General features: G+C 35.3%; 1 protein-coding gene across 1 annotated transcript; it reads left to right on the plus strand.

Moving 5' to 3' along the window:
* Positions 1-8,044: 8,044 nt before the first annotated feature.
* K441DRAFT_723648 (uncharacterized protein) lies at positions 8,045-8,469 on the plus strand (the record flags this gene model as incomplete). Its single annotated transcript, XM_067654097.1, has 1 exon — positions 8,045-8,469. A coding segment is annotated over one exon (389 nt), but the record flags the coding sequence as incomplete, so codon positions are not given.
* Between the last annotated feature and the right edge of the window lie 11,530 nt (positions 8,470-19,999).

Below are 19,999 nucleotides of genomic sequence, written 5' to 3' on the forward strand. Positions count from 1 at the left end.
CCTAGACCGTACCTAAATTAACTAACTAGCTTCTTCCGACTCTTCTCCAAGTAGTCGTAACATCGTACTTAAAGCGTCCGTAACAATTTGGCGCTATATAAACCTATAAATATATTTAAAGGAGTATATGCCGAGCTACGCTCCGCTATAGGTACTATAATACAAATATAAGAATTTTAACAGTTCTATACCAAAAACCTTACCTAACTAAGTAATCCCAACTAACACGATCACAACTAGACTAACTAAACGTATGGTGGCCATAGTAGGGAATACGGCAAAGAATATAATTAACGTCAACTACAAGGCAATTATGGAGGTCCTTATAGAGGTTCATTTTAAAGTAATCGCTAAAAGAAGTGCTATGTTTATAAGAAGCTAAATTACTAGTTAACTAGACACTCCCTTAATGAGCAAAAGGAGGCATATAATAAGTTTTATTAAAGTATAAGAAACGTTAGAAATTATAAGGTCACTACAGCCTACTTCTAAAGCTTCCTAGTTTAATATAAAGGCGTAGAAGATCTTAAGGGTGAGGTTAATAAGACCGAATAGCTCCTTATAGATATAGAAATTGAGGACTACTCACCTAACTAATACTTTACTAAGTATGGTGGGGTAAATAGTATACAAACCGTTGCTATTCTTAATAACTAATCTACGCTCCACTCTATTATAAAGTTAGATATCTTTAACAAGCTAAGGGAGAGTTCTATATTCTCCTTTAATAACAGATACTTGGCGAACGTCTTCTATAGTATTATACTAGATACTAGAGCCGCAGGAGTATCTATAGCAGGAGAACCTTAAGTTTAAGCCCTTTAGCAGCTTAATAGCTCTGTTTAGATTAACTATTTAACGGCAGGCCAACACACGATTTGTTTTAGCAAGGGTACTGCGACCTCTCTTAGCATAATTAGGGTCCAAACCCCCTTAGGATATATAACTTTCCATATTATTCCCGCAAACACTTCGTTTCTATTCTATATTAAGGATATAGATAAACTAGGCGTTAAGCTTAATAACCTTAAGAATATACTCGTATAGGGAGATAATCGGGTGCCTATTATACGTAAGTAGGGCCACCTTTAGCTGCTCCTTTAACAACTAGAAAAGAGTATTACTTAAAGCCATTTAACTAAGTTAGAGTTACGTTAACTACACCGTTATTTTAGCTACCTATCCGTTTACTAATTACTTAGGGTTCTCTAGCGAGTAGGCCATAAAGTTAAAATTAAGGCAATTAAGCATCTGTAAGGGTTATTTTGGCCCTTACTCGGCTGCATCGCCTAGGGGCTCTTAGGGGTCGCCAAGGCTAGCTTTCGGCTAGCCCTTAGCACCTCCTTATAAGCACCTCGGGCTTACAGCCTCCTTCCTCCCCTATCGGTTCGTCTCTGTACGAGGCTATTGCCTACCCTCATTACCATATCGTCCTCTTCCATCGACTCCCTATGTGACTCATGCTCGGCTTGCCTACTCCCTACCATACACCCTGGCAATACTGCCTCACAGCATCTTATAAAGTACTACTATTACTACTAAATAAACTAGAAGTCCCCTGGCCGATTTAAGTTTACCCTAAAAGATAACTACGACTTTAACTTCTGTATTATCGTTGACGTTATATATCTTAGCGGTAAGCCAGTACTCTAAGTTATTGACTTCTTAACCTCCTTCTAAGCCGCACGATTCTTAAGGGATATATTAGCTAGGAACGCATAGGATACCCTTTAATTATACTAGATTAATGTCTACCTAGGACCCCCTAATTAAATTGTCTATAATATAGGAAAGAACTTCTTATCTATAGAGTTTTAATAATAGATAAAGGTAATAGCAATTAAGGTTAAGGAAGTCCTGGTTAAGGCATATAATAGTATTAGAAAAGTAGAGTAATATTACGCGCTATTACGCCATGTATATAAGATTATCTCTTTAAAACTAAAAAACGCTAATAAAGAACTTACCTTATAAATAGCTGTTAAAGCCATTAACGATTCCGCTGGCCTAGGTGGACTCGTACCCATATTACTAGTCTTTAGCGCCTACCCTTAAATAACTAATAATTCTCTACCGTCTCCCTCCGTCGTGTAATAAGCTAAGGCTATTCGCAAGGTAATAAAGGAGGTATAACATCTCTACGCTATATGCTAGGTTAACAACGTATTAGGAATAAGAAATAGCCTAAATACCTTAACTACGCTTAATCTGCCACTTTAGTCTAAGGTACGCGTATAGTATAAAAAGGGAAGATAGTTAGGCCCACATTAACTTATTACAATTAATGGTTAAACTTATACTATTTAGATGCCTTACAGACCCACTTAATTTCGTTTAACTGTTATTAAGCCTTATTATAAAGATAATAGTTCTAAGCCTTTATAGGATACTATAAAAGATGCCCTAAAGAAGAGCTACGATTAATATACTCTAAAAGGCGACTATAATCCTAATATAATTATAGTAGATACGCCGCAACTATAACGCGGTAGAGGTTGCCTAAAGGGATTACAAAATTGCTAACATCTTATTAATTTTAAAGAGCAATTTATTGCCGCCATTAAGAATGGAGTTAAGCTATTAATGGCCTTTATAGTAGCCAAGGAGAAGGCTAACTTTAAACTCGCAAAATAGCTTTAAAAGGAAGGTCGTATTATAACTCTAAGAGCTCCTTTCTAAGCATTTAATAAGCAAGAGATCGATAGTCTCATTATAAGAAGAGTCTTTAAATTTAAGAAGTATAACCCTACTAAGTTCGATAAGGTTCGCATCTTTAAGTTAAAAATAGTTAATAAGATTAAAGGCAAAGCTACTAACGCCCTATTTAAGAAATTAAGGCTTATTATCTAAGGTTATAATAATAATAGCAAGGAGGTAATCCTTATATAATCTCCTATAATTTAACAAGCTAGTTAGCGAGTTATTATTATACTAGCTCCCTCCTTAATAAAAAATAAAATAGCGGTCTATTTACGAGATATTACTTAGGCCTACACCCAATTAGAGACGCACCTTTAGCGCTTAATATTAGCATACCTTTTAGAGCAAATTCGCCACTAATATCCTAAAGATATAATTATGGTTGTGCTTAAGCCATTATATAGAATCGCAGAGGCAGAAACTTACTGGTGGGCTACCTACAGTAAGCACCATAAAGAGAAGCTTTTAATAACTACTTTTATATTTAATCCCTGCTTCCTTATTATAACTATAGGAACCCTATTTAGAATTGTCGGTATATAAACTAATAATATAATTATCTTAGGAGACAACCAATTCTTAGCTCTTAAAGAGGACAAGCTAGTAAAGGTAAATCTTATAGCAAAGCTAAAGGAAAAGCTTAATTTAATAACACCATTACTTTTTAATAGATGCATCCTCTCCCTAAATAAGAATTCTATTGCTTTACGCCAGAAGGGTTAAGGTAAGAAAATTAACGTTATTAACGTTAATTCCCTAAAGTAAGGATATATAGAGTAACGCGCTTACGGAGCTTATATTACTTCTATCTATTAACCTAAGGCTTTATTTAATCTCTCTATTGCCGCCTAATATTAGAAACTAACTAAGGACGACGTTTTTACCCCAAATAAACATCTTTTCTAGCAAATAAACTATCTTAATTAGGGACTACTTTACGTGTTTATTAATCTTCCTACCGCCAAGCTCTTTATATTTGTTAATAGATTATTTATAAATAATAAAGATTTTAGCTCCTAGTTAGGATATAAAATTATTATTATAAACAAATTTACTAAAGAGAATAACTTTACAATCCATAGCAATCTTATCTATTAGAGCTTAACTAAGAGCAAGCGCGTTACCTAAAGTATTTTAGCGTTAGAGATATATAAAATAGTTAGCGGAGTTAATATAGCAATTACAATTGGAACTACCCTAAAGATAATTATAGATTAACTCGCACTTCCTATTATCCCTATAATTATATACACTAACTTATATTCCCTCTACAAGTATTTAGTTAAGCTTAGTACCACGAAGGAGAAGCGCCTTATAATTAATATTATAGCACTTTAGTAATCCTATAAGCGTTAAGAACTCTTTAAAATTTAATAGATTAATAGCTAAGATAACCTAGTAGATATAATAACGAAGGCGAATCCAAACAAGGCACTAGAGACGTTTATTAATATAAATACTCTACGTATATAAGTTAAAGGTTAGGTTAAAAGGGAGTTCCTAGAAATTTCTTAGTTACGTAAGGTCTTAAAATATCTAGGAACTTTAACCAGCGGTTAAAGTTATCTAATTAGTTAGATTCTCTTACTAAGACTTTTTTAGAGGGGGGAGCGTGACATTCTATAGATTCTAACTTAACCCAGCTAATTAGGATTTTCCATCCCCGGGATGGAAAATCGCTATTAGCTCGCTTACTACTAGCGCCTTAGCGGCCCTCCAAACAAGATATCTACCTATAACTCCTAAGTAAGAAAGCACCACGTACTAAGAGGCAAATTTTAAAACAGCGAGACTTATATTATAATGGCAATAGTAAGTAAAAAGGATTAATATTTATTACGCTAGTCAAGCAGTATATATATGTAGATGGCAACCGCAAAAGAAGAGTTGCCAGTGTTGGGAATATAGGCAAGTTGCCGTCACGTGTCGCCGCGGCACTAGCGTAGCGAGGAGCCCTAAGCTCCTCGCCCTCCCTCATTATTATATATAACAATTATCATACTATCTACGAACCGTAGCTACGTAATATCACCTTATATAACCAATATAGTAGTTCTAAATTCCAAACCGTTATAATTTAAGATACTCGAATTTATATACAACTCTCCTATAGCAGAATATCCTGGCTATGCGAAGACTTATAAGATTATTTAACAAGTATACTACTAGCCTATAATGCATAACTACGTATAAAAATACGTTTAAGTATATAGAATATATATACGTAGAAAGACCTCGCATGTAAAGAAATAAGAAGTACTTTAACTGCTGCCAATTCTAATATAAAGATAGCGAGATATCTTAATTAACTTTATAGTTAACTTGCTTAGTAGTAATAGGTTTATAAATATTATAGTAATCGTTAACTATCTTATAAAAATACGGTATATAATTCCTATAGACTTAATTAATATAATATTAGTAGCTAAATATTTTATTAAGCACGTCTTTAAGCTATATAGACTTCCTAACTTAATAATATCTAACTATAGAAGCTAGTTTATTTTAGACTTCTAGTAAGCCCTATATAAACAACTAGATATTTAAATATAACTCTTAACTATATTTTACCTAGAGACGGATAGTTAAACTAAAATTGCAAACGTAATTATAGAATAATACCTATAAATATACTACTCCTACCTATAAGATAATTAGGAAAAGTGGCTGCCTTTAGCTAAGTTTACTATAAATAATATAATAAATAAATTAATAGGCGTAACGCCGTTTTACGCGATCTATGGATAATATTACGGAGTAAGTATAAGCGGCGATAATATATAGCAAGGTAGATATTATTAAGCTATATATATAAACTATGTGAGAAGTTAAAACGTTACGTAAGGAGAGGAGGCAGAAAACGGGAAGAAAGGGTATATATTATTAGCTTAGTTACTTAGTTAATACGTGCACGAAGTAGAATAGGATTTAGGTAGTAGTCCTAGCAGAACTTAGTAGGATTTGGTAAAACTTGGCGGAATATAGCAGAATATGGCAGAATATAGCAGATTGCCGTCAGATTGCCGCAAATTGCCGTCTTATGGTTAGTCTCTAGTTGCTAAGTCGGTAGAAATAGATAGACGTGTGTAAGGTGTTACGGGGGTGTCCCGTAATAGTACCCCCCCTTTATAACGGCTCGAACTATTAAATAAATGTCTCGACAGAGACTTAAATAAATGCTTGCAAGGAGAAGCGAACGAATGCTGTATTACGAAGATATTAAGCTAAGGAGCAAGAGAAGGTGGTAAGGCCACGTCTATATACATATGCCAAGTCCTAAGCGAACCCCTGACTAGGTGACGCGCCCTAGCGCCGTCACACCCTTTAAACTCGAGCTTCTACGAGATAGGGCTATAGTAGTTCTAGGTAGAGTTCGTAAAAGTCTTCTGCGGCTTATATAAGTCCTATAGAGTTAACGGGTTCCTATAAGGACTCGGTAAAGCCTCTCTATTTTATAAGATATATATATTAGCGTTTCCGTTTATCGTACTTAATATTATTAATTCTTTTAATAAAGTACTCATTCTCACCATCTACTTTAACTGGTGGGGGAGGGTCTTATATCTATTTAAGCAGGGCGTCTAATACGGGGGTAGTAGGGCGGAGGACTGACGTATAGAATACGGGGTGGATTTTAACCGTATTAGGGAGCTTTAGTTAGTAGGCATAAGGAGAGATAACCTTTTCAACCTTATAAGGGCTAGCGTTCTTCCAATTAAGTTTCTTAGTAGGTCGTTTAGTGTTTAGATTTCTTATATTTAGCTAGACAAAATCACTAATTTAGTAGGCCAGTGCTAGGGTTCGTTTCTTATTTGCTGCGGCTTTATAGACAGATTAAGCTCATATTATCTTATTAGTAAGGAACTGTTATAGTTCCTCCATCTTCTTTATAAATTTATTTGCTTCCGCGACTTATAAGGCGTAATAAGTAGGGCAAGGAATATTGCTAAAAGGTTTAAAACCCATTTATAGGTGCTAGCCGTAAAGGTGGCGCCGCACTTCAAAACTTACGCATACCCATCTTACCATTAAAAACAATCGATTTCCTAACTTTTAAGACCTAATTCTCACAGCCTAGCGAGCTAGAGGTGGATTTATTTGTCGTTTTACCCCCTTTTCCCCAGCAGAAAATTCTTCTTAGGGGTGGTCCTAGCTTATAAGCGAGGCACGGACAGGAANACNAAAACTANAACTACTACTACGAATACNAATAGGGGCTAGTCTTTCTACTACCTTTTAGCCTAATCTCCCCAGAAATCTTCTAGTAGGATTAGTAAGGAGAAAGGGTATAAAGATAGTAAAAACTAGAAACCCCCCTATAAGATATAAAATGCCAAGGCCTAATAGGGTCTAAAAAAAAACCTCCTATAGAAATAAGTGATGAAGGTTCTACATCTACTTTTTCTCCCCCTTCTCCTTCTCCTGGCCCGTTTAGGACAGGAGAAAAAAGAGGACATCCTTAGTCTTCTCCTGAAAAAGAAAACCAAAAACCTGCAAAAAGATAATAAAACCAATAACTACTACGGATAGTATACCTAGTATACCTCCGTCTTCCCTTCTCCGGAAGAACATCTACATAAGGCTTTAAGAAGCCTAATCCAGGCCTATAGAGGGCTAGAAGGAGAAGAACAAGAAGAACAAGTTGGATAGCTAGTGGACTATACACACAATATCCTAATAGGAAAAAACCCCTTTGNAAAAGAAGAAGAAGAAGAAGAGGCAAAAGAGGTCCTAGAAGGACTAGTAGAAGAAGTAAAAGCTCTCCGTAAGGAGGTAGCTTCTACTAAAAATACTTACGCAGAGAGACTGAAGAAGGACCTCCCTTCTTTTTCGTCCTCCCNACCCTCCTNACCATTACCACCACTACCTTCTACCCCTTCTTCTTCTAGTAGGGGTTCTACTTCTACTAGAAGTAAGAAAAAGCAGCTATAAGAAAGGAANCTAGTCCTAATTACAGACGAAAAGGACCAACCTCTAGATACCTTCTCTATACGAAATAAAGTTAATTAACTATTTGCATCAAAACTGCAAGTAAAAAAGCCAGTTTTAGCGTCTATAGCTAGAACTAAAGGAAAACAAAATATTCTCCTTATGACTACAGAAGAGTATAATGCAGATTTCCTAGTCAAATATAAGGAGATCTGGCATAACTGCTTTACCTTTTAAAGAGAACAAAAACTAGAACCATGGGTTCAAATTATAGCCTATGGGGTTCCTACCCTACCTTTCCTAGGAGAAGGAGGCTCTAAGCTTCTAAAAGAAGAGATTGAGACCTTTAATCCTATAAGGATATAAGGACTACCTAGATGGATCTTATCTAGTGAAAAAAGACACAATCTATAGACCAGATTTGGCTCTATAGTTTTTACTATAGAGAACGAAGAAAAAAGACAAGAAATCCTTAAGCAAAAAGAGATATTAATTGCAGGTACAGCTACTAAGGTAGTAAAGTACCTTAAAGTCTCTCCTACTACGCAGTGTAATAGCTGCCAAAAATTTGGCTATACAGGAGACAGATGCTCTACTAGGGCCTGTAGATATTGTGCGGCTGCATATCTATCTAAAGACTACTGCTGTCCTACCTGCTTAATAAGCGGTAGGCCTTGCAAGCATACCACCCCTCTTTGCATTAATTGTAAAGAAAAACACTTTGCTAATAGTAGAGACTGCGAGAATCTTAGAGCAGCTAAATTAGTACATAGTACTAGCGTAGAAGACTCTATAGAAGAATAAAATTAATAGAAGTCTAGAAGGAGGTAACTCCTACTAGGCTTTTAGGTTAAAAGATAGTAGAGAGTAAAAGGACAGAAATAAATTGCAAAAGGACAGGGACAGGGGTTAGGATTTCTTATAGTTTTTCTTACCATTTTCTCATTCCCTAGTAGTTGTAGTATCTTAGTATTTTTACTAGGAAACTATAAACTCCTAATTTAGGGGTTTATAAACTACTAGGATATAGCTACTAGTACATATTAAGCTGCCCCAAAAAGGATTTATGTATATAGAACTATAGCGCCATAGCCCAGAGGCTGCATGCGCAGTATTGTACGTAGTATAATACAATGGATAAAAAAAAAAAAAAAAAAAAAAAAAAGGTGCTAGCCGTAATTGGCCAGGAACGGGGAAACCTTTATAGTTTCCAAGACGGAATTATTTATAGTAAACTCGGCGAATATAAGCCAGTTAATCCAGTCATCTTATAAATATAACGTATATATCCGAATATACTGTTCTATTATAGCGTTTATACGTTCTATTTAACCGTCTATTTCTAGGTAATATATAGTAGATAGTAGTGCTTTAATGCGGAGTCGTATAGTTAGTTCTTTTTAGAATATAGAGATAAACTGGCTGCCTCTATTGGAGATAATTATTTTAGGAAGTCCGTAGAGTTTCTATACGTAATCTAGAAATAGTTAGGCGACGGTAGGCGTTAACATATTAGGGCAGGCGATTAAGTGCCTTATCTTAGATAGTCGGTCTATAACTACTATAATGTTTATACAGCCTTTACTTACGGGGAGGTTAACAATAAAGTTAATTAAGATGTCCTTCTATCTTCGGTCCAGAATAGGCAGTGGCTTTAGGAGGCCGTTATACGTCTTATGCGAAGCTTTAGCTTATCGGTAGATATGGCAGCTAGAGACGTACCTTTATGTTATATTATACATATTCGGCTAATAGTATTCTTATTAGAGTAGTTCTAGGGTTTTTCCTTAGCCTAGGTGGCCGGCTACTAGTAGATCGTATATATGTTCAAAAAGCTTAAGCTTAAGTTTGTTATGGTTAGGTATAACTAGGCGGTTCTAATAATATAAGCGGTTTCTATAAGCTTTGCATTTACTTAGAGAAATCTTTTTAGAGCGTCTAATACCATCATATATTAGCTTAAGCGTCTCTTAGATAAACTCGTCATTTAGGTATTCGTTGGCTATAATCTGCTTAATTAATTAATTAGTTATTTTAAGGACGTGTACTATAAGGTCTTTAGTAGGAGGGTTAAATAGTTTAGGGCGAAGCAGGGTCTGATTTTGGTAAGAGCGCGCTTCTTTTAGGGCTGGCGCGTCTTGCAAGCGTTGGGTTAGGGCGTTAGGCTTCTAACCTTGCACGCCTAGGCGGTACGTAATTAAAAATTAGAAATAAGACAGATATTCTAACTAGCGGGCCTAATAATAACTTAGCTGTTTCGTGGTCGTAAAGTACTGCAGGTTCTTATAGTCGCTAAGGACCTTAATTGGAAATCCGGCGCCTTCTAGTTTGGGTTGCTATTGTTCAAAATATCTAATAATAGCTAACAATTCCTTATTATAGATCTCGTAGTTATATTCGGCTAGGCTTAGTCGTTTTAAGAAGTAAGCTATGGGGTATAATACTCCATCCTTGTTATATTGAGATAGGATACCTTTAGTAACGTAGTCAGATAAGTCGGCTTCTATAACACTTATTTAGTTTAGGTTAAAGTATTAGAGCATAGGCGCAGTAGTAAACATAACCTTTAGATAGGTAAAGGCCTTCTTATATTCCTTATCAAAGACAAAGACTTTATCCTTTTAGGTTAGAGCTATAAGGGGTAAAACCAGAGCGGAGAAGTTATTAATAAACCGTTAGTAGAAATTAGCAAATCCTATAAAGGCTCTTACGTCCTTAACATTCTCGGGTTTTTACCAGTTTACAATTACTTTGACTTTCTTTAGGTCTATTTATATACTATTTATAGAAATAAGGAGTCTAAGGTATAGAACTTCCGTTTTATAGAACTTGTATTTATTTACATCTAATTATAGACCAGCTCCGTGCAGGGCTTATAGAATAAGGTCAACGTGTTTCCGATATTTGGTTAGGTTATTACTATATATTAGGATGTCGTTAATATAAGCAGTATAGAAGATGTCCAGGTAGGGACACAGGGTATTATTTATATAATGTTAAAACGAGCTTGGAGCGTTTATAAGGCTAAAGGGTATTACTAAGTATTTAAATAGTCTATATCGGGTACGAAATATAGTAAGCTATTTATCTCCCTTTATAATATAGAGACAGTTAAATATAGAGATAATATCGAGTTTCGTATAGTAACGAGCCTTACTTAATTAGTTTAGCGTCTCTTATATTAACGGGATTAGATATCGGTTCTTAACGGTAACGGCGTTAAGAGCTCGGTAGTCTACACAAAAGCGCAAACCGCCTCTGGGTTTCTTAATAAAGATTACTAGTGCGGCTACAGGCGACGAGCTTACTCTAATAAATCCTTTACTTAGGTTCTCGTCTAAATACTTTTATAGTACTTAGAGTTCGTTTTAGGATATCCCGTATAAGGGTCCAAATCTAGGCTGTTTTCCTTCTTTAAGTATAATCTTATAGTCGTATAGTCGGTGTTCTAGTAGCTTATTAGCTTCCTTTCGTAAGAATGCATCTAGGCGATAATAATACTCTATTAGTATCTTCGTAGCAGGGTCGGTATGCTTCTTTAGTGCCAAGGCCTTCTTAATATCGGCCATCGTAACAGCGAAGATCGTATGCTCGGGTTTCTTAGCAAGTTGCGCTAACGGGGTAGCTCCAATTATTCGGATATCTAGGGTGCCGAGCGCGCTTAGATTGCTCGTAGTTTCTTACTTAGGTTTAGGTATCGGAGTCTTAGGTATACTACGTAGGTAATTCGGCCTAAGACCGTGCGTTTGCCATTAAATCCAAATACGTCAATATGCCGGCCGAGGGGGGTTAGGGTAAAACCATTATCTTACGCGAAGATCTTATTAATAAATCCTATGCCACTAGCTCCTATATTAATTAGGACTTAAGCATTAGCCTATTAATTATTCTACCAAAGACAACAGTTAATGGTTATACTATAATCCTAAGAGTTAGAGTTCGTAACATTTAAAGCGTTTAATAAGATCCTAAGGCAGAGCCGTCCTGGAGAGCGACTTAACTCTAAGACGTGCCTTTTAGTAGCGAGCGGGAAGGGGTTCCTATAGAACGTTAGTTGTAGCTTCGCCCTTATAAGTGGTGCTTACTAGACATAGGGCTAGAACTAGGTAAAGATTAGGGGCGGTAACCAGAAGATCAATACGGTGAACGGTTGCTAGTATTAGCCGTTTGTAAATCGTTTTAGGGCGTAGGTAAAGGGATAAGATAATATCTTAAGATATAGTCCTTACTTCCGTACTTAAAGTAGAGACCTAGCTTAATGCGTCTTTCTTATTTAGGGGACCCTAGTGGGGCGTACTCTAGGGTTCCAGTGTTAATATTCATAGCGTTAGGGTGCTTAGGCTAAGATGACTTAGTAGATGTTTACGGGGCTATTATATTATATTAAGGAGCGTGTTTCGGTGTTAGGCGTAGTATATCATTATACCGTTTATTAACGACGTTTATACAGGCGTTAAGGGCTCCTAGTAGGTCTACGCCTATTAGGAAGGTTTTTAGTTTAGGGCTTAGAGATTTAATAAGGCTATTAATTAGTGCGGAGTCGTTTTAGCCTATTTCCCTTACATAACGGTTAAATTTGGAGAAGTATACTAGGAAACTTTTCGTTTCTTAAGCTATGTGGTTTATCTTTCTCTAGGCAGTGGCTTAGCGGTTTAGGTTACCGTATAAGGCTTTTAGAAGTACAACTAGGCTTTATACTAAGGTTGGCTAAAGAGGTTTAATAAGGTCAGCTACCTCTCCTCTTAGTTAACTTAGGGCGTAATAGAGTTAGTTAGCTTTAGTTAGGTAACGGTTAGCATTACCAGTTAGCTTATTTTTAAGCTAGCTTAGGAATAATTAGAGTTCTCACCGTTTACTAGTAAATACTAGGGGGTCTAGTAGTTATTCGGATCGTTTTGGTATAGTAGTTAGTTTAAGGTGGACAGCTGCTATAGGTTTAGGGCTTACATTCCGCGTGTTCATCTCTAGAGATAGTGTTCGGTCTTAAGGCCCTAACGTAAGTATCTTAAGTGTACAGATTTCCTCTTAGAGGTCCTTAATTAATCACTAGTATCGTGCTTCTTATTTAGCTTATTATTAATTTAAAGTGGCTTAGTTTTATATAAGGGCGTCTATAAAAGACTTCTATATCTCTGCCAGTTATTCTTAAAGTGCGGATATAATGCCGGCGGTCGTCATAGAGGCTTTAGGGTTATTCTGCATTTCGGAGGTGGTATATAAAGTTAACGCAACGTAGTGTCACGGAGTAAGTATAAGCGGCGATAATATATAGCAAGGTAGATATTATTAAGCTATATATATAAACTATATAAAAAGTCAAGACGTTGCGTAAGAAGAGAAGGCAGGAAATGGGAAAAAAGGGTATATATTATTAGCTTAGTTGCTTAGTTAACACGTACACGGAGTAGAATAGGATTTAGGTAGTAGTCCTAGCAGAACTTAGTAGAATTTAGTAGAACTTAGCGGAATATAGCAGAATATAGCAGAATATAGCAGATTGCCGTCAGATTGCCGCAAATTGCCATCTTATGGTTAGTCTTTAGTTGCTAAGTCGGTGGAAATAGGTGGACGTGTGCAAGGTGTTACGGGGGTGTCCTGTAACAGATAAGACCCTTAACTTAGATTTAAACTATAAACTAAAATTAATATAATAGGACCTATAATTAAATAAATTTAGCTAATTAACGCGTATAACTTCGCTAATTAAATAAAGCAGCTAACGGAACTATTATAAAGTAAATTAGTATACGCTTAAACAGTATAGGAATAGCACGTAAATAAGGGATAAGCTCCTATATAGGACTTTAAAAAAGGAGATATAGTTTACCTAAATATACAAAACCTAAAGACTTAACGACCGTTAAAGAAACTTAACTAGAAGTTTATAGGCCTATACTAAATTAAGAAGAGATTAAGCCTATATACTTATAAGCTTAAACTACTAACTAAGATAAAAATATATCTGACGTTTTATATAAGCTTGCTATAGCCCTTAAGGGATAAACCTATAACTCGCGATATGCCGCCGCTACCTCCCGTAATTATTAATAATGGTAACGGTTTTTACTTTATTAACTTGATTAATAATATATAATAGAAAACATAATTAAAACAATTTAAACTTCTTATTAAGTAGGAAGGATATAAAATATAAACCTAGGAAACCTATAAATAGATTAAGGCTAATACGCCTTCTCTAGTAAAAGAATTCTATAAAGACTATCCTTTGCGGCTTACTCTAGCTAGATGGATATAATATAAAAGTAAATAACTGCCACCTAATATAAATATACGAAATATAATAGTAGGAAACTTAAAATTAAAAAGAACTTAAAATACGTTATAATATTTATAATATAATTATATAATACGTAAGATATTAAGGAACTTTAACCGCACGGTTAAAGTTGTCTAATTAGTTAGATTTGCCTTGCCAAGACCCTCTATAAAGATATTAGTTTTACTTACCGCCTTAACTAAGCTAATAGTAATTTTCTATCCCGGGGATAGAAAATCCTAATTAGTCTATTTAATAATAGAACCGGTAAAACTCTATACCGCTACTTAACGTAAGTATATAAACGCGATAAGTAATAAGTCTTAACTAAAATTAAATTATTTTAAACCTTTAGCTAAAGGGGGGGTACTGTAACGGGACTAGCCTAGTTATAGTAGGAACGTCTTAGTAAAATACTTAACGGATAAACTCCGACGCTTTAATTAGATCTAACCAAATTCTGCTAGATTAATTAACTTCTACTAACTTCTACTAGCTTAATTAACTTCTACTAAATTCTACTAGATTAATTAAATTCAACTAAAGCCTGTTAAAGACCGCGTGTGTATATACGCACGCATTGACCACCAAGCCCCTAATTATTCAATTATAAGATTCTCTTATTATTCCCTTCTCTTCTTTACGCAACGTCTTGTCCTTAGTAAGAGCTATATACCCTTAGATTTAGATAGAATTTATATTATTCCTTTAGATCTTCCCTAAAGCCTTTTCGCGCCCTTATATAGACCTAAGATTACTATTAGTATAATAAAGTTTATAATAGACAATTACCTTATTAAAAACTAGGATACTATAGAGTTTATTAAGACTATATCTAGGGACGATTAAGTAGAGATACTAATATTAATTATAAAGGAAAGGCGTATAGCCATATTAAGCGAGCTTAGATTAGAGGTAAAGAACTATATAATTAAAAATCTAATAAATTATTAACAGAAAGAGAAAAATCGGTATCCCTATGGCATTCTTCCTATATATCTTGTAGTTAATGACCTTCCGAAAGACTTTCCGCCTACGGCTTGGACTTGTATAGTCTGCGAAGGCTTATATAGTAAATGGGATTTAGTAGTAATAGTAAATTATAGAATCTATAGCTTTCACGAAAGAAAGTATAAGAATGAGGATAGTATATATATTAAGTGTAATAACTAGAAAACTAAAGTGGATTAGATTTTAGGCGATATTATTTATAAAATAAAACTAATTAGATAATATTACCATCTATAGCTTGTCCGGTTAGTGATAAATTTATTATATATATATATATATATAATATATTTAATAATTATAAGAAATAGGAAATATATTTTAACTTTAATAATATTTTTATATTTTAAATGACGATATCTACTATATATACTAGTAATAGTCGTTTTTCGCTATCGCGGGAAGGGAATAGTAAGAGGTGATAGACGTCTATAGATTGCTGCGCACAGACACTTTTTTGCCCTATTTCGCATATATTAAGCGCCGGATACGGTTTCCAAAGGCCTCTAGCTATTCCCTTCCTGCGATAGCGAAAAACGACTATTATTAGTATATATAGTAGGCCTGCCTGTTATAGACCCTCGTTAGGGCTTATAGAGACTTAGCGTATATATATAGATATATCCTTTCCTTAACCTTTTTTAGTCCTTAACTTGGAATTCTAGTTACCTAGTTACTAATAGATTTATTCTATTAACTAAGCCTTTTATAGTTTTCTATATATATATATTTAAAGTTAATTTATTAAAATAATTATTAAATATACCCGCTAATAACATTAAACAACACGTTTCTACTACTAAGAATAGGCATTTTAATTAAACTTGTGACTCTTATATCTCTAACCACATAGTATTAAACCTTGCTGCCTCGCAGCACGTACTTGTAGGTTGCGTATTCACATATCTCTATCCTTTTTCTAATCGTTTGGATTAGTATACTACCCGGCTTCGCTTAAAAATGACGACGAGCTCTAGTAGATCTGGTACTTGCCATAAAAGTAATTGCGGTTATTTAAATAACAAGCACCGTTACTGTCGGGAATGAGGCAATTTGCCGTCACGTGATGGCAAGTTGCCATCACGTGTCGCCGCGGCACTAGCGTGGCGAGGAGCCTTAAGCTCCTCGCCCTTCCTCATTCCAATAAAATAAGCTTTATCAACTAACATCACTGTAACCTACTCAAGTAGTCGTTATTGGTGAGTCACCCTGTGTGACCAACAGTTACCAAAAATGCAATTATTACGGTTGTAATGCAATATAGAAAGTGTACCAATCTCGTAGGCATCCACAGTACACGCTTTATAAGGAATGCTTTAATTATCTAGGTTCTAGTCTGGATAGGACTAAGCCTAGAGGTTAGATTAAGGTAGGGCTATCTAAAGTATAGGGTACGACAGCAACTAGCTAGAGGGCTTATTTTCCTATACAAATTCGGTAGTTATAGAAAGAAATATTACTTATAATTATTAGTAGAATAGGGTATGTTATAATATACAATTATTTACAGCCCTAATAATGCGTTAGCCATTTTGCACCCTATAGCCAAAATTGTTTTCTATAAATATCTATTCAAATGCGGTCTATATAAAGCGTGTAAAAAGGTAATTAACAGCAATACTAAGAGGTCGTAGCGGCTCGGGAGAAAGCGCGATAACGCGAGGTAGAAGAATTAGATATTATCGTAATAAGCTAGGCAATAAGGGTATAGGATAGTTAGAATGAAGGAGGATGGCGCTACGGACATCACCTATAAAAATGGTCACGGATTACTATGGGCTGTATATGTTCTATGCCTTTCTACGTGGCGGGATTGTAGGAGAGTAATACTTTGGCGAAGAGTAATAGGGTAGGGCAATAGCCGGCCATCAGGCATCTTAAGAAGAGCAGACTGCGTATATATATATTTTCAGCTGCTATCTGCTTGCTTATACTTGTAGTAGTTAGGGTAAGAGTAATTTACTAACCTTCCTAATCTCGACTAGAATACGCGGTCCTATTATATACCGTCCTCTTAAGATATAGCACGCAATCCACAAAGTCTTATAGATGTCGCACTACCTAGAAGAGCTATAAAAGCATTAAGGTTACCGCTATTACTATAGCTTAGGCGTAGCAATTTTTAGCATAAGATTACATATCTGGGAGTAATAGTAGGTTGCGGAGAAAGCGCAGGAGTAGGTTGCGGGTCTACTTAGATAAAGCCTTTACTGTAAGGTTACCTAATTCTATAGGCGGATTTTCAATCGGCCCGCAAGTAACTATATTCGTAGTAACACTGGAATCTTAAGTAGAGCAACTAGTAGTAGTAGCTCTATCCCTTTAGCCCTATTCTAAAATATTAAAAGATCTAGGGAGTAGCTGCATATAAATAAGTCGTAGACATTTTTCTAATTAAGAAAGTTGCGTATTAATTTTCTAAAAAAGCGCTAAGCTCGCTATTTTATATACAAAAAAAGTCTATATAGGCATTTTAGAAAAAGTTAATATACACTTATTATAGTATATCTTATCTAGAATGCTAGGGTTATAGGGTTATTTTAAAGAGTCCATAACGGTTTACAGAGCGGATTTGTATAGAATTCCTACGTTCCTTGCGTAATCGACTAGGGCCTTCTATTATTTAGCCTAGACCTATTATTTCTATACTTCGGTCCTTTATTATATGCCGTAGCTTAAGCATCTCTTAGTTTTTATCCAAGGCCCCTTAATAATACGGTATACTTATAACGATATTCTAAGCGTACTTAAGGCTATCTAGCTTTCCAATTCCAAATGCTTTATAGTACGATTTCCATAGCTAGTTGATGCCGATATTGACTAAAAGGAAGTAATTGACCAGATAATAGAGGACAGAAGTCTACTATTTTAGCTTATTAGGTTAGAATATAGGGTATTATAGGGAATAGATAAGGATAAAAGGATTCCTAATTTAGATACTAGTTATAATTTAGGTTAGAGAGAGGGGGTTTTATTTAGTCTAGCTTATAATAGATTAAGAGAGTTTATAATAAAGAGTTATAGCGTTTTCACTCCGTTACCTATATAACTTTAAGCTATTTAAAATCCTATATAAAATATAGTTATTATAGTATTAGACTTACGAGAATTCCGTTAAATTTTCTAAGGAAAATTTCCAAATTGCTGACTTATAGCCAGCAATTTGGTTCCTTAGGGAAATTTAATGGAATTCTCGCGCCTGCGGCGGGCTTTTGTCCTTCTAAACTCAGTCTGCCTTACTACTGCCCTACTACTACCCTCTACTGCCTATTACTGCCCTTTATTGCCCCCTACTGCCTAATACTACCCACTACCACCATTATACTATTTTTATTATTACCCTTACTACCTTAACTACTCCCTTTTTAAATACTAAAATAACTTCTTTTTTATTACTCCTAATATATCTTTATTTCCTAATTTATAGCTATATTTATTACTACTTATATACTATATTTTACTAATACTTTAGTTACTAATTTATTATTATTATTACTACTATTTCTATATTATTATAATTATTATACTTAATAACTATTTATATTTTATATTAATTATTATATTAGTTTATTAATTTTAATACTATATTATAACTATTTTTATTTTTATCTTTATTCTTACCTTTATTTCTATATATAGTACTATTACTACTAACTTTACTACTTTAGATATAGCTATAACTTTTATTTTTACTTTTATTCTAATTTTATATAGTACTACTTTTACTATTATAAAGAGTACTTTATATTAAAGAATACATATTATATTTAAAATTAAATTCTTCCTTTAAAAATGTTATATAAGATAATTATATATATTAAAGACCCTACTATAAGGACTATTATAAAGACTATTAATATTTTTATATATATTTATATAAGGTAGGAGTGGGAAAATAAAAAATATTAGAGTATTAAAGCTTTAACTGCCCTTTACTGCCTATTACTGCCCTCTACTGCCTACTACTACCCTACTACTACCCTGCTACTACCGTACTACTACCCTACTACTGCCGCACTACTACCGTACTACTATAGGATTTATGTAGCTACCTTATAGTAACGTAAAACTACCTTTATATAATAATTGCGTAATATAGATTTACATAATTAATTATATAACGTATTTTAACAATAGCTATTCACATTATTATCATCGTTATTGTCTTCTTCCTTAAGCAACAGCACTACCACCACCACTATTACCACTGCTGCTGCTACTGCTACTGCGTCTTCTGCTCCTGCTCCTACTGCTACTACTACCGCTGCCGCTACTACCACTACTACCACCGTCACTACTACCGCCGCTACCGCCGCTATGTCCGCGCCTGGCCGCCGTTTTAGGCTAGGGTGCCTACGCGCGGGACTTTAGTCCTAGCAGATAAGCGTACTGGTAAGTATTAGTACTATAAAAGAATTTAAGAATTTAAGAATTTGAGAAGATACTAATATATAAATAGCTGCTATAGCTACCGCTGCCACTAGACCCTTCCCCGCTTTTACTACTACCGCTACTACCACTCCCGCTACCGCCGCCGCTCCCGCTACCCCTGCTACCGCTACTCCCCCCCTAGCCAGCTTTACGGCCGTAAATTAGCCTACCACCCTCCTACCCTAGAATCCCTCGCCTACTACACTCGCCGCTGCCGCTAAAGCCGCCGCCGCTAATATGGCTATAATGCGGGCGCTATATCCCCTACTACGCGTCTAGGGTGTGTCTTTACGGTAGGCTTTTAGCCTAGGTAGAGCTTCTAGGGTCTACTAGGGGGTCTACTTAGAGGCTAGGGCCCTAAATATAGAGGCCGCCCTAGCGTAAAGCTGGGGTATAATAGCCCCGTAGGCTTGTGCGTCGTATATATAGGGCGGTAGCCTATTTATAGAGTGTGTACTAGTCGCCGGCTAGCTGCGCGGTAGCTGTACTAACTGCTATTATAGCAGCGAAGGGGCGCGCTGCTCTTTTTAAGTCCGTAAGTTAGTAATATAAGCTATAAAAAGCATAACTAATAGAGATAATAGCGTCTGATACCGCCTCCGCCTCCCCTACTACAGCCTGCTCCCGCTCCCGCTCCTACACCCACGTACTTTC

Source organism: Cenococcum geophilum (genome assembly GCF_001692895.1).
Source record: "Cenococcum geophilum 1.58 unplaced genomic scaffold K441scaffold_28, whole genome shotgun sequence".
NCBI lineage: Eukaryota > Fungi > Ascomycota > Dothideomycetes > Gloniales > Gloniaceae > Cenococcum > Cenococcum geophilum.